Source organism: Balaenoptera borealis (genome assembly GCF_965194805.1).
Source record: "Balaenoptera borealis genome assembly, chromosome: X".
Taxonomy (NCBI): domain Eukaryota; kingdom Metazoa; phylum Chordata; class Mammalia; order Artiodactyla; family Balaenopteridae; genus Balaenoptera; species Balaenoptera borealis.
Window position 1 is genome coordinate 36,917,056 of NC_138881.1, and position 13,029 is coordinate 36,930,084.

The following is a 13,029-nucleotide window of genomic DNA, read 5'->3' on the forward strand; positions in this document are numbered from 1 at the left end:
ATAGTTATTCACCAAATGTAGTTTGTAATGTCTGTACGATAGACAAATGCTTCGTTAGCAGATACTTTTTGAGCATCTTCCATATGTCAGATGTTGTTCTAGGTGCCAGGAACTCATGCCTCAACAAAGCAAAGCCCTGTCCTGAAAGAGCTTACTTTCTAATGGAGACGGACCTCCATCTTGTAAACAAACAGTATTTATACATCTGGTAACTGGTTCTTAGCACCTGTTATATGCCAGGCATCATTCTTCATTCTGGAGGCACAGTACTAAACTAAATAGATGATGTCTTTGCCCTCTTGGAGCATTTATTCTAGTGAGATCTGTATAGTATACATATTTTTTAAGAGACCCATGATGCTCAGGTAAAAGTCCCAGTACTGTGACCAGAGACAAGTTTTTCCCATGGGTAATCATAGAATATTGTATTATACGGTGGTTCTCAATCTTTAGCACACGTTAGAATCACCTGAAGGCTTTATTAAAATGCAGGTTGCTGGGGCCTGAGAAATTGCATTTTTAACAAGTTCTCAGATGCTGCTGATGCTGCTGATCTGGGTAACATGCTTTGGGAATCGCTAGTATGATATCAGGGACATCTGCAGCAACATCCTTATTGTGTAATTGCAACAGAATTTCCACAGAGTTGTTCGCTCCAGAGCACAATGGAATAATTCTATGGAATGCCCAAAAGATGCATAAGGCTTACCATACAACTCTTGTACCTAGAGGAACATTTCCAGCCTGTTCCAAGAAAAGGGTGTTAGAAGGTATCCCTTGAACTCTTCAGTGACAATTTGAGGTTTTAGTTCTTGACACACAGCCTAAGTTCATCTGTTAAACGTTGCTGCTTAAAAGGGGTGTTACGTATTCTTGTATTTTTACTTTTAATTTACCTACCCCTTAACACCCCACCCCCACCCCGAGAGACAGTGTTGGAATCTTTTTTCTTTTTCTTCATGAAGATAATATATGAAATGTGAAACATTTTTATTTCAGAACTGTTCGCCAGGTGGCACAGGAGCAGTTCTTTTTAATGTGCACCAGATGTTGCATGGGACACAGGCCTTTACTTTTCTTCATTACTCTGCTCTTCACCGTTCTGGGGGTGAGACATTTTTTAATATACTTATCATTGTGATTCATTCTTGTACATGGAACAGTCAAGAATTCATGGTTTTAGCTTGTATTAAAGTTAGAGCAGTCTATATTTATTTTTAAAATATTAGTAATTTCCCATCCTATGTTAGTCATTTACTCTAGTTAATTCTGGGTTTTTAAAAAGTGGATTCTGAGCATGGACATGTAAATTCATATTATTCTACTTTATTGTTTCAGGGCACAGCCAGAGAGAGAGCTAAACATTCAGGCGACTACTTTACTCTTTTAAGGCACCTTCTTAATTATGCTTACAATAGTAATATTAATATACCCAATGCTGAAGTTCTTCTCAATAATGAAATTGATTGGCTTAAAAGAATTAGGGTAAGTTGCATTTAATACTGTGTTTATCATCAATAAATAAGATATTTTATTAGTAGTTTATAGTTTTGAGCATTTTGGTTAAATGAAAAACAACAAAGTAATAAAAAGGACCAAAGAATATACTCTGTGTTAGTGGATATTACTAACTCATGATTCACAGAATGAATGCGTTAAGTAGTTTTGTCAAATGCCTTGCTTTACTTAAAACTTGAAACACTGATATTCAGCTTCTTCCATTTTAAAATGGGCCCATTTTGCAAATTTTCATCTTTTAAAAAGTATTCTTGAATTGTTTTCATCAAAAAATGAGTCTGATAGACTAGCACTTAATTTAACTTTTGATCTTAACACCTGATACTTCTTACTTAGAGTTGTATGAGAATTTATTTCTGAAGAGATTGGTAGCTTTTAGCCTTCAGATTAGCATTTCTTCTGCTAGTTTGTAAAGCCTACTTCTAGAAAGTTCTGAAGAGAAAAAATCGCTTAGAATGGAAAGGTTTGAAGGAATTGCCTCTGTCTAGCTCACTCTTGTTCTGACATCTCACCACCCTTTCGTAAGTTAGGCATTTGATATTTTTCTTTGGCAGGATGATGTTAAAAGAACAGGTGAAACGGGTGTTGAAGAGACAATCTTGGAAGGCCACCTTGGGGTAACAAAAGAGTTACTGGCCTTTCAAACCCCTGAGAAAAAATATCATATTGGTTGTGAAAAAGGAGGTGCTAATCTTATTAAGGTAAGTTTTGTCGGCTTGGTCCTAAGCTATGTATCATTAACGTTCTACATGTTTGTTACCAAATCTATCTGGTTAATTTATGGTATCATGTCTTTGGTGTATTTTCTTGATCATTTCTCTTTTCTACTTTTAAAGAATATAGAGGTTACAGTAACTTTTAAAATACCGTTTCTAAATTTTGGACATGAATAAAATTTCAGTACTGTGTAAAGTAAGCACTATTTAATTTTTCTATTTAGAAAATCTGAACTTTTTACTTCATCAGACTTTCTACTTATCACAGACTTTTTACTTCATCAACTTTTTACTTTATTTACAATGAGACAAACCTCTATTATGTAAGACTGTGCATATTTACCGTGTTTCTTTGATGAGTTTTTTCACATACGTGGTAACTCAAGGAAACAAAAAGTATCATTTTAGGACATTTAATTTTTATTCAAAATGAGCTTTGGTATACATGTGATTAAAAGAGTAAATTTACTTAATGTGAATTTTTGTTAAGTGCTACAGTCAACTCATTCTTGATGAGTTTTTAACCTGAGAAATCGGGTTGGTTTGTTAATTGTAGTAAATAGTGTTTTGAAGTGGGATCTTTTTATTAGAAAATCCAAGTAAGTTTTCTGACATGCAGTGAAATCTTGAATTCTGACAATTAATTTAACATTATTTCCTTCCAAGAGACATTTCTTTCTTTAAAAAAAAATACATACACATACGCATATATGACTTTACATGTATTTTTATATAAATATGTATCATTGCTAATACATAATCCGTTTTTCAACTTTGTAGGAATTAATTGATGATTTCATCTTCCCTGCATCCAATGTTTACCTACAGTATATGAGAAATGGAGAACTGCCAGCTGAACAGGCTATTCCAGTCTGTAGTTCACCAGCTACCATTAATGCAGGCTTTGAGTTACTTGTAGCATTAGCTGTTGGCTGTGTGAGGAACCTCAAACAGATAGTAGATTCTTTGACTGAAATGTACTACATTGGCACAGCAATAACTAGTAAGTATTTTAAAATACAAAGTTCTGATGGCAGTTCTCTCATGTGTTCAAATTCTGTTTTCCTTTTAGTAAACATCTTCAACTCATGTTTTCCTTTCTTTCAGCAACTAGTTTAACATTTAAGACCATTACAAGCAATGAGTCTTAATGTAGAAAAGTTTTCAAATGTTTGTTAAATGTCTTCCTGTAAGTGATGCAAGTATTGAGCAACAAAATAAATTTCATTTCAGTCAAATCTGGACTAAAATCCAAACTCCAGAATAATAGTCAAATTTCAGAGTTCAAACTTAAAAATTCAAATTACATGCATTGGAAAACCTTTCAGGCCCTCACTTTAGAAGCTCTTTAATGTTATTTTCATATGAGTTCTAAGAAAATCTGGTTTTAAAGATTAGAATGTGAGAAGATAACATTTTAGTGCCCTTGGTCCTCAGTTACTGCTCACATGAAGCCCATGAAACAGACTGTAGACTGTAGATCTTACTGATATAGAACTGAAGCTCAAAAGGGATGAGGGCAATATAAAATGACTGAGACAGCAGAAATAAGAAAGCAAACCACAATGGAGGCTGTTCTGTTTTAGGAGAAAACCATTTATCTACAAAGCTTAAGAATATAATTGATGATAGTAAATCTTTAAGAACATGTCAGATTATTTTTTGATATGTTGTATTTTAGAATATAAGGACTTTTTAATAACATTTTAGGAGATTCTGATTAAAGTTCTTAAAGGTTAGACAGTTATTCTATCAAATTTGTATATAGTAGGGTGGGGGTTTTTGTTTGTTTTTAAACAAATCCACACTTTTATTTATTTAGTTTTCAATAAGTTTAAACCCTCAAGGGGTACAGCAGCACACAGATTCTGTGGCCAATGGCCTTAGCAGGAAGGTTGCTTTGGAATTTGACACGAACCAAGCCAGTGTTTCCATGAGCACAAGTTACCTTTCCCCAGATTCTTCTGGTTTTGTTCAGTTTGCCACCAGGAGTCACTGTTGTTCTTTGCTTTGTACACATGAGCACGTCTCTTGCCCAGGTAGAATTCAGTTTCATCTTGGGCATAAACACCTTCAATTTTAAGAAGAGGAACCCTCTGGTTTCACAGGACCCTGCTTATAGCCAGCAAAAATAGAGCCTTGGACCACAGCCTTCCAGACCTATTTGCTGTTTTAGAAGTCCTGTTCCCAGCACTCCTCCACAGGCTCCAAGATGGCAGAAAGAGAAAGGCCGCTTGTTCTTAAGTAGTACATTTGTGTGGCAAAAATGTCAAGTACCAGAGAAGGATGTATTCTAAAACATTTTTCCTGCCCATTCCATTCCCCTGGTCCCCTTTGATAGCTGTAACCGTTATCTTCAGTTCATGTCTATCCTCCCAGAATCTCTGAGTATGCAAAATCCACATACAAAATCTTTGTTTGTTTGTTTGTTTAGTTTTTTAACCACAGATTGGTCTGGAGTGCACAGTGTTCTTCACTTTGTTTTCCCCTTAATATATCTGTGATCATTTCCTATCAACACATAAATATTTATCTAAATCCATTTATTAGCTATATACCTTTCTACCTTTCAGTTCAATATACTATATAATTTATATAACTGGTCTTATAGATGATGATATGTACATTGTTTCCAGGTTTATACTAGGTAGAGGGAGGTAGGCAGTGATTTACAGTTCTCACAGAACTCAAATCCACTATCTTTTTTGCTCCTCAAAATAACATTGTGATTATAGGCAAAGCACGTGTTACTCTTATTACTACATTTATTAAGAAGGAAACAGAGGCTTGCCTGAAGATGAAAGAGTTGGTAAGCATCAGAACCTGGATGTGAACCCAGGTGATATCTTAGGATTATTTAAAACTTAGTAAGCTATCATATGTTGATATATTTGTATAACATTTCATGCCAGAATGAGTTTGAAGGCACTTGAAAAAACATACAAAAGTAAAAAAAGTTAAAGTTCATAATGACTAAATTATAATAAAGTTAAAAGTAAAGTTAACATGTAGAAATTAGCCTTGTACCATCTTGTGAGACTGCTGAGACTGCCATAGAAGCAACATCAGATAAAGCATGGGTTCATAGATGGTGGGGTAAGAATCTATATAGTGGTACGTGTTGCTGTGTATCTTCGATTTGTTGAGGGTGAAATGCATACCTAGAGCACTATTTCAGGTGGCTATAGGAGTAGTGGAATTGTTGGTAATGTTAATTTATCAGCTTAATAAAGTCTAAAGTGGACAAAATGTTTTTATTCGTGCTACAAGAATCTTTTGTCTTCTCTCAGCTTGTGAAGCACTTACTGAGTGGGAATATCTGCCACCTGTTGGACCCCGCCCACCAAAAGGATTTGTGGGGCTGAAAAACGCTGGTGCTACTTGTTATATGAATTCTGTGATTCAGCAACTCTACATGATTCCGTCCATTAGGAATGGTATTCTTGCAATTGAAGGCACAGGTAGCGATGTAGATGATGATATGTCTGGGGATGAGAAGCAGGACAACGAGGTAAATTTTATTTAGCATTTTTGTTTTCTGTGTTTGAAGTTCTGATACGAGATACTGTTGTTCTCGCTTAGAAAGCGTTAGACTTTCACTGGACCTGTTGGCAAATATTTGAAAATAAAGCTAGACTCTCCCAGCACAGACTGCTACCTCGACATAGTGCTCACTACCTACCAGACTTGCAACTACAGTTAATTTTTATGATAGTTTATATGTTTTAAAGCAACAGTTAATGTACTCACTTTTGGGGGTTTGGTATAATTTAGAGTTTGTATAATGATAAGAATCTTCATTTTTAATAATAGTCTAAATTATATTTTTACTTTTCTGTTTGATATTTTAATTATGTATCTCCATTTATTTATGCCAAGATAATGTGCTATGCCAGTTTCATTGTCTGTGCTTACTTTTAGATTACTTTCGCATTTCTCCCAGATCATAACTATTTTTGCTTAGGAAACAAACTTCTTGTGACAAAATTTAGGCTCCTACCAAGTATCCAATGCAGAATAAAGCTGTGAAAAAATTAGGTTGTAGTGGTGGATCAGAGTTGACATAACTATGGCATGGTTCTTTTAAGAAGAGACTGTGGCCAGACTTAATAAGCTGTGGTCATGTTTGCGTCCACCCTGTATTTCTTTGTTTTTATTTGACCTTTTCCCACTCATGGTGTTGTGTTGGTGAGAGCTGAAGAGAGAAGCCAGAGCATGCTCTGATTGCAGTAAATATCTTAAATGGTTCTTTTCTCATTCCCTCTCTTCAGTCACCGAACTATTTGCTCTGAGGTAGTTTATTACTTACAGGGAGGGTTTCTGAAACATACACTAGACCCCAACTCTTCCCCAGGTCTGCTGAACCGCATCATCCAGGGATTGGGGTCTGAGCGTTTTTACTTTTTTAAGAAGCTTCATAGGCATTGCTCACACCATATACCGGGTTAAGAACCACTGCTCTGGGTGAAAATTGGAGTTCAGATTCTAGTTCTGTGATTCATCACATCTCTAGGTGGTTGAGTTAAGCACAGTAGAGATAGCTAATTGTACCAGCAAACAAAGTATGATACAGTTCAAATAAGGTGTCTCAACTTTGCTCTCATGGTACCCTCTGCTCTGTGTTGTCTCGGCACCCCATTGCACTGTGGGGTGTTTTGGTTTTGGTTTTTTGCCTGTGTGCTTTTTTCCTTCCCTAGACTAAGTTTCTCGTGGGCAGGGACTGGACATTGTCTATCTCTACATCCAGGTCCCACACAGAGTTCTGCAGCCACCATTCTCTTTCCATCTCTATGAATTTGACTATTCTAGGTACCTCATATAAGTGGAATCATACCATATTTGTTTTTTTGTGACAGGCTTGTTTGACTTAATGTAACGACCATTTCATAGCATGTGTCAGAATTTCCTTTCTTTTAAAGGCTGAATAACATTCCTTTGACTGTATATACCACATTTTGTTTATCCATTTATTCATCAGTGGACATTTGGGTTGCTTCCACCTTTTTGTGGGGGGTGGTGCACACGGCGCGGCCTGCGGGATCTTAGTTCCCGACCAGGGATCGAACCCGCTTCCCCTGCATTGGGAGCACAGAGTCTTAACCACTGGACCGCCAGGGAAGTCCCTGATTCCACCTTTTGGTGGAATTCAAAATTGTGAATAATGCTGCTCTGAACATGGGTATACAAATATCTCTTCAGGACCTTTCTTGCAGTTCTTTTGGGTGTTTTACCCAGAAGTGGAATTGCTGGGTCATTTGATAGTTTTATTTTTAATTTTTTTAGGAACTGTTTTCTACAGTGGCTGCACCATTTTACATTTCCCACCAACAGTGTGCAAGGGTTCCAATTTCTTTGCACAGAACTTTTTCATTTTCATGAGGTCCAGTATGTCTCTATTCTTTCGTTGCCTGTGCATTTGGTGTCATATCCGATAAATCATTGTCAAATCCAATGTCGTGAAGTTTTTGCTCTATGTTTTAGGAGTTTCATAGTTTTAGCTCTTACATTCAAATCTTTGATCTCTATTGAGTAAATTTTTGTGTATAGTGTTAGGGAAAAGTCCAACCTTATTCCTTTGCCTATGGATATCTAGTTTTTCCAGCACCATTTGTTGAAGAGTACTACTAATCTTAATATGTATATTGTATTGAATGTTTACAAGTCTGAGCACTCTATATACATTATCTCATATAATCCTCACAACAGCTACATGAAGAATGTGTTAACCCATTTACACATGAGGCACTTAATTGCTCAAAGTTACTTAGCTTATAAGTAGCAAAGCCTGCATTTGTGTCCAGTTCAGTCTAAGTTAATCACTTTTACTGTATTTTGCTATATTACCTACCTCTACGATACTTAGTGAGGGTTATTCCTTTATGACAACTCTTATGTGAAAGGGGTGGGGATATAAACACTGATATTGTAAACTAAAATTTATAAATTGAAAGTTAAGTGCTTTGGAAATAAATAGAAGTACAGGTGATTTGTTCACTAATCGTTTAGCATTTGTCTCAACATATTTTTACTATACTTTGAAGTTAGATTAGCTCATTAATGATAACTTTTGGTTTCTAGAGCAATGTTGATCCCAGAGATGATGTATTTGGATACCCTCAACAATTTGAAGAGAAACCAGCATTAAGTAAAACAGAAGATAGGAAAGAGTACAATATTGGTGTTCTAAGACACCTTCAGGTCATCTTTGGTCATTTAGCTGCTTCTCGACTACAGTACTATGTGCCCAGAGGATTTTGGAAACAGTTCAGGTAAACTATGGATGAATAGTAATTGGGATACTGCTTAAACCTTTATGACTATCTCATGACACTAACATTAAACTTCTAAAACCTATACTGGAAGGCACTTTTATGTTTAATATTTAAGCAGTAGTAATAATCAAACTTTACTTCATAGTTAGGTTAGTTTTCTCATTGTCCCCAAAGGAGGTAGAAAGTGTAATAGTAAGAGGCAGCATTCTTTAGTCTCTTAAGATGTTAATAATTTTTTATTTTGAAAGCTTCTAATATTTACATAAGTAGGGAGAAGAGTATGATCTCTTATGTATTCATCACTCAGCTTCAACAGTTGTCAACTCATGGCCAATCTTCTTTCATCTACACTGCCATCTACTTCTTTTTAGATTGTTTTGAAGCAAATACATAATTTCATCCATAAATATGTCAGTGTGTATCTCTAACGTCTTTTTTTTTTTAACATGACCATGATACTATTATCATGTCTTATAAAAATTCCTTAATATCCTTGTCAATGTCTGCTTTTACCCAGTTACCTCATAATTGTGTTTTACTATAAATTTTTTGAAATCATGATCCAAGTGAAGTCCATATGCTGCAGATGTTGACATGACTCTTTAGTCTCTTCTAATCTTTTTTCACCCTTGTAGTTATTTGTTAGGGAGAAAAAAAAACAAACAAACAGGTAGTTAGCTCTGTAAATTTTCCCATCTGGATTTTATTGATGGGATCCCTGTGGTGTTTTCTGTTTTCCTCAGTCCCCTGTATGTCATATAAATAGGTAGTGAGATCTAGAGGCTTGATCAAATTCAGGTGTGATTTTTCTTTTTCTGGAGTGGATAGATAAGGCTTGCTTCGTAGGTGATAATGATGACCTCAGTGAGGAGAAGTACATAATGTCTGTCTGTCTGTCTCTGTCTTATAACAGCCATTGATCATCATTGCCTAAATGCAGCATTTCATCAGGATTACAAAATGGCAACATTCTAATTTTATCATTCTTTCATTTATTAGCTAGAGGAGATCTATAAAGGAAAACTTCCCCATAGCAACTCTTTGGCTATTCTAATGTACAATTTTATAGGAAAGGTGCGATAAATACATTGGGTTTTGTTGTTGTTGTTAATTTTTTTAAAATCTTCGATTATGTCTTGATCTTATTTCTCTGGCTTCATTTATTTCATTTGTTTTTTTTATCATCGCCTATCATGTCGTGCACTGTGCTAAAATACTGTAGTACAACCACATATCTGTACTGTGTATGAGAATGCTATAATCCTTCATAGCATTGGATTTTTTAAATAATACTACTTTTTTTTTTTTTTTTTTTTTTTTTTCTGTTTTTTGGCCACACTGCACAGCTTGTGGGATCTTAGTTCCCCAACCAGGGATTGAACCTGAGCCCTTTGCAGTGAAAGCATGGAGTCCTAACCACTGGACCGCCAGGGAAGTCCCTTAAATAATACTCCTTAGAATCCCTTCAAGGTATCTCCCAGACAGCTGAGAGCAAGAGAAGCAAAGGGTCACCTGACACTGCCGCTCTCGTCCACCTTCCCTGCTTCAATCAGAGCAGCTCCCCTTTTACCTACAAGGATACTACTTAGATTTCTTTTGAAACCACTGCTTCATAATACAATGACCTCCCTATGACTCACCGCATAAATTCTTCTGATTCCTCTAACTAGGCCCCCTACTTAATCCATGCTTATTGGCTTGCATGCACCACCCTCCTTCCCAGCTCTGCTTTTGCTCTTTTGGTCCCATCACCTCTCAACACCTCTCGTCTTCTTCTCTGACTATTCTGGTTCTCATTCTTTCTCTAGCTTGTCTCGTCTCTGCCATAAGGCTTTTAGCATTTCTGTTCCTCCTCTTCCAAATTACTCTCAAGCTTTTTGAGCTTTTGTCTTAAAATTTGTCATTCAGTTACAGTTATTGCTTATCTTATAATGCACTTGCATTTTTGACTTCTTAATTAATTACTCCCTATGCTAGTGGAGCTCGCAGTTTGTCTAGACTAGCACTTTTGGATTATCTACACTTTAGACACATAATATACTCTAGATACATGTGGGTTAGTTAACCACATTTCCCAACCCCGATTTTTTATATTGAAGAATTTCAAACCAACAGAAAAGGTAAAGTAGTATAATAATCACCTTTATGATATATACTCTTTACCCAGATTCACCAATTGTTAACATTTTGCCATATTTGCTTATATGTATACTTGGGTTTTGGTTTTTGTTTGTTTTTTTCTAAACGAGTTGATAGTTGCAAATATGACACTTTAACCCCCCTACATGCTTCAACATGTATTCTCTAAGAATAAGGACATTTTTCTATGTAATGTTTAATACAGTTATCACATGCATGAAATTTAATATTTAGTAATGCCTGATATTCATCAATATGTATTTCAATTTCCCCAAAATATTCTTTCTGACTTTTTTTTTCCAATTCCAGATTGGTATCCTAGAAGGAATCACAAGTATTTGGTTGTTACCTCTTTAGTCTTCTCTAAAATAATCTCCCTAACTTGTCATGACCTTTATGGTACTTTCTTGATTTGTATGATTATTTCCCCATGATTAGATTCAAGTTAAGCTTTTTGGCAAGATAACTACATAGGTGATGTTATTATATGCTTCTCATTGCATTGCATTCAAAGGCACATGATATCAGTTTATCTGATTATTGGTGATGTTAGCTTTGATCCCTTGGTGTCTTAACAAATCTCTCCATTGTAAAATATCTTTTAACAAGTGATATATTTGATTTCTAACTCACTATATGCAAATTTAACAGCTGAAATATAATTAGGGTGAGATTATTTGCTACATAGTAGAAGTGTTGCAAAAGAGTTTATTAAAAGACAATTAGTTCCTCTTGCATACTTAAAATACATTTGTCATATCTGTTGCTTAGAATGAATTCACTTATATTCTCTATGTATATTACTCTATAAATACAAAATTAGATGTCATAGTTTCCAGCAGTGCCTAGGTTTTATTAGTATCACTTCTTATTTTGTCATTCACATAATTGATATTTTCTTTTCTCAGGATTGATTTACCTAATTTAAATCCTCAGATTATTCAAAAGAGATGAACTGTAAAACAAGTCAAACCTTTCTCTTTTCGATCGGAAAAGTCACTTTAATTAAGAGTAAATATTATCTTTGCACTGTATCTGTAACCCAAAATTTAAGCAAAATGAAAGAAATGAAGTAGTAATTATCTACGTAAGAGTAAGATCAGCCACCCAATTTTAACAGTGTCTTCAGTTGGATTCAAAATGCATGCTTCTACTACATTACCTACAGAAACCATCCTTCCTGGAGCTCTACTGTCCATCCAGCCACACCAGTAGTTTCATGGTATTTCTTCCCCAGTGAAGTACCACTTTTACTATGAATCTCACTTTCTTCCCCACAGCAATCGATAACATAAACGGCATTTGTTTTTTGCTACTTCCTGTAGTTGAGGAATAAAATCTCAGTTTTTGTGGTGTCATTTATGGTTGTATTGCTTTTTTCCTGAAAAATATATTGTATATATTGTTCTGGGAGTGTCGCACATTACATATTTTACTCCATTCATTTCTTAGGCTTTGGGGTGAGCCTGTTAATCTTCGTGAACAACATGATGCTTTAGAATTTTTTAATTCATTGGTGGATAGTTTAGATGAAGCTTTGAAAGCCTTAGGACACCCAGCTATGCTAAGTAAAGTTTTAGGAGGTTCCTTTGCTGATCAGAAGATTTGCCAAGGCTGCCCACATAGGTAAGTGCTAATTTCATACTTGAAGTGTATGTTGTACTGTTTATTTTTACTATTAGTTATGTACAAAAGTGAAGTACACTACCGATTACTAAATACCTGAGGCTGGATGAATTACATATTGCGCATACCTTACTACTGTGGGGGGGTTTTGTTTGTTTTCTCATTTTATTACAATGAAGTTTAACAGTACAGAAAAGTCTCATGACCTTTATGGGTCTGTTTGTTTTTGTCAAATAATACTTGGTTCCTTTAACTCCACCTAAGCTCTTACTATTTCATACTCTCACATGTTCTTATGTGTGATCATGCCTAAGAAAATAAAATGGTATTTTGCATAGCTACAGGTATTACTTATGAATTTGCCCTTTATCTTAGAATTAAAATAGTTATAATATTGTAAATATGTTAAGTTTAGAAGATGACAGGCATGGAGCACTATTTCCTATACAAATGAAATACTGACTTTTTGAAAATAACATTGATTACTGTCATTGTCTTTAAGGTATGTTTCCCACACAAAATCTTTATAGCAAAAGCTGACTAAACAAATTGGGTTTTGGTGTTTTTTGGTTTTTGGTTTTTGGTTTTCTTAAAGGGGAAGTTGATTAAGGGCTCTTGTTGAAAATAGTTAACTATTAAAGTTCATTACTGATAGATACACGTTTATGCCTATTGTATGGAAGTTTTACTTTGGAACTTCTCATGTATGTTGTCAATTAATGTTGGTTTGAAATCCCTTCTCACCAGACTATCACAGT

General features: G+C 35.2%; 1 protein-coding gene and 1 pseudogene across 9 annotated transcripts in view; one reads left to right on the forward strand and one right to left on the reverse strand.

The window, feature by feature from the left end:
- USP9X (ubiquitin specific peptidase 9 X-linked) overlaps positions 1 to 13,029 on the forward strand; it is a 120,062-nt gene that overhangs the window by 90,088 nt on the left and 16,945 nt on the right. For all 8 annotated transcript variants that reach the window (XM_082378039.1, XM_082378033.1, XM_082378035.1 and 5 more), the window contains 7 exons: positions 1,000 to 1,108; positions 1,339 to 1,485; positions 2,073 to 2,219; positions 3,015 to 3,237; positions 5,525 to 5,745; positions 8,313 to 8,503; positions 12,098 to 12,271. In XM_082378039.1, coding sequence (XP_082234165.1) covers positions 1,000 to 1,108; positions 1,339 to 1,485; positions 2,073 to 2,219; positions 3,015 to 3,237; positions 5,525 to 5,745; positions 8,313 to 8,503; positions 12,098 to 12,271 — 1,212 coding nt within the window. The remainder of the gene's footprint in view (positions 1 to 999; positions 1,109 to 1,338; positions 1,486 to 2,072; positions 2,220 to 3,014; positions 3,238 to 5,524; positions 5,746 to 8,312; positions 8,504 to 12,097; positions 12,272 to 13,029) is intronic.
- LOC309620936 (large ribosomal subunit protein eL33 pseudogene) lies at positions 3,251 to 4,487 on the reverse strand (annotated as a pseudogene). Its single transcript has one exon. The product of its transcript is annotated as a large ribosomal subunit protein eL33 pseudogene (transcript).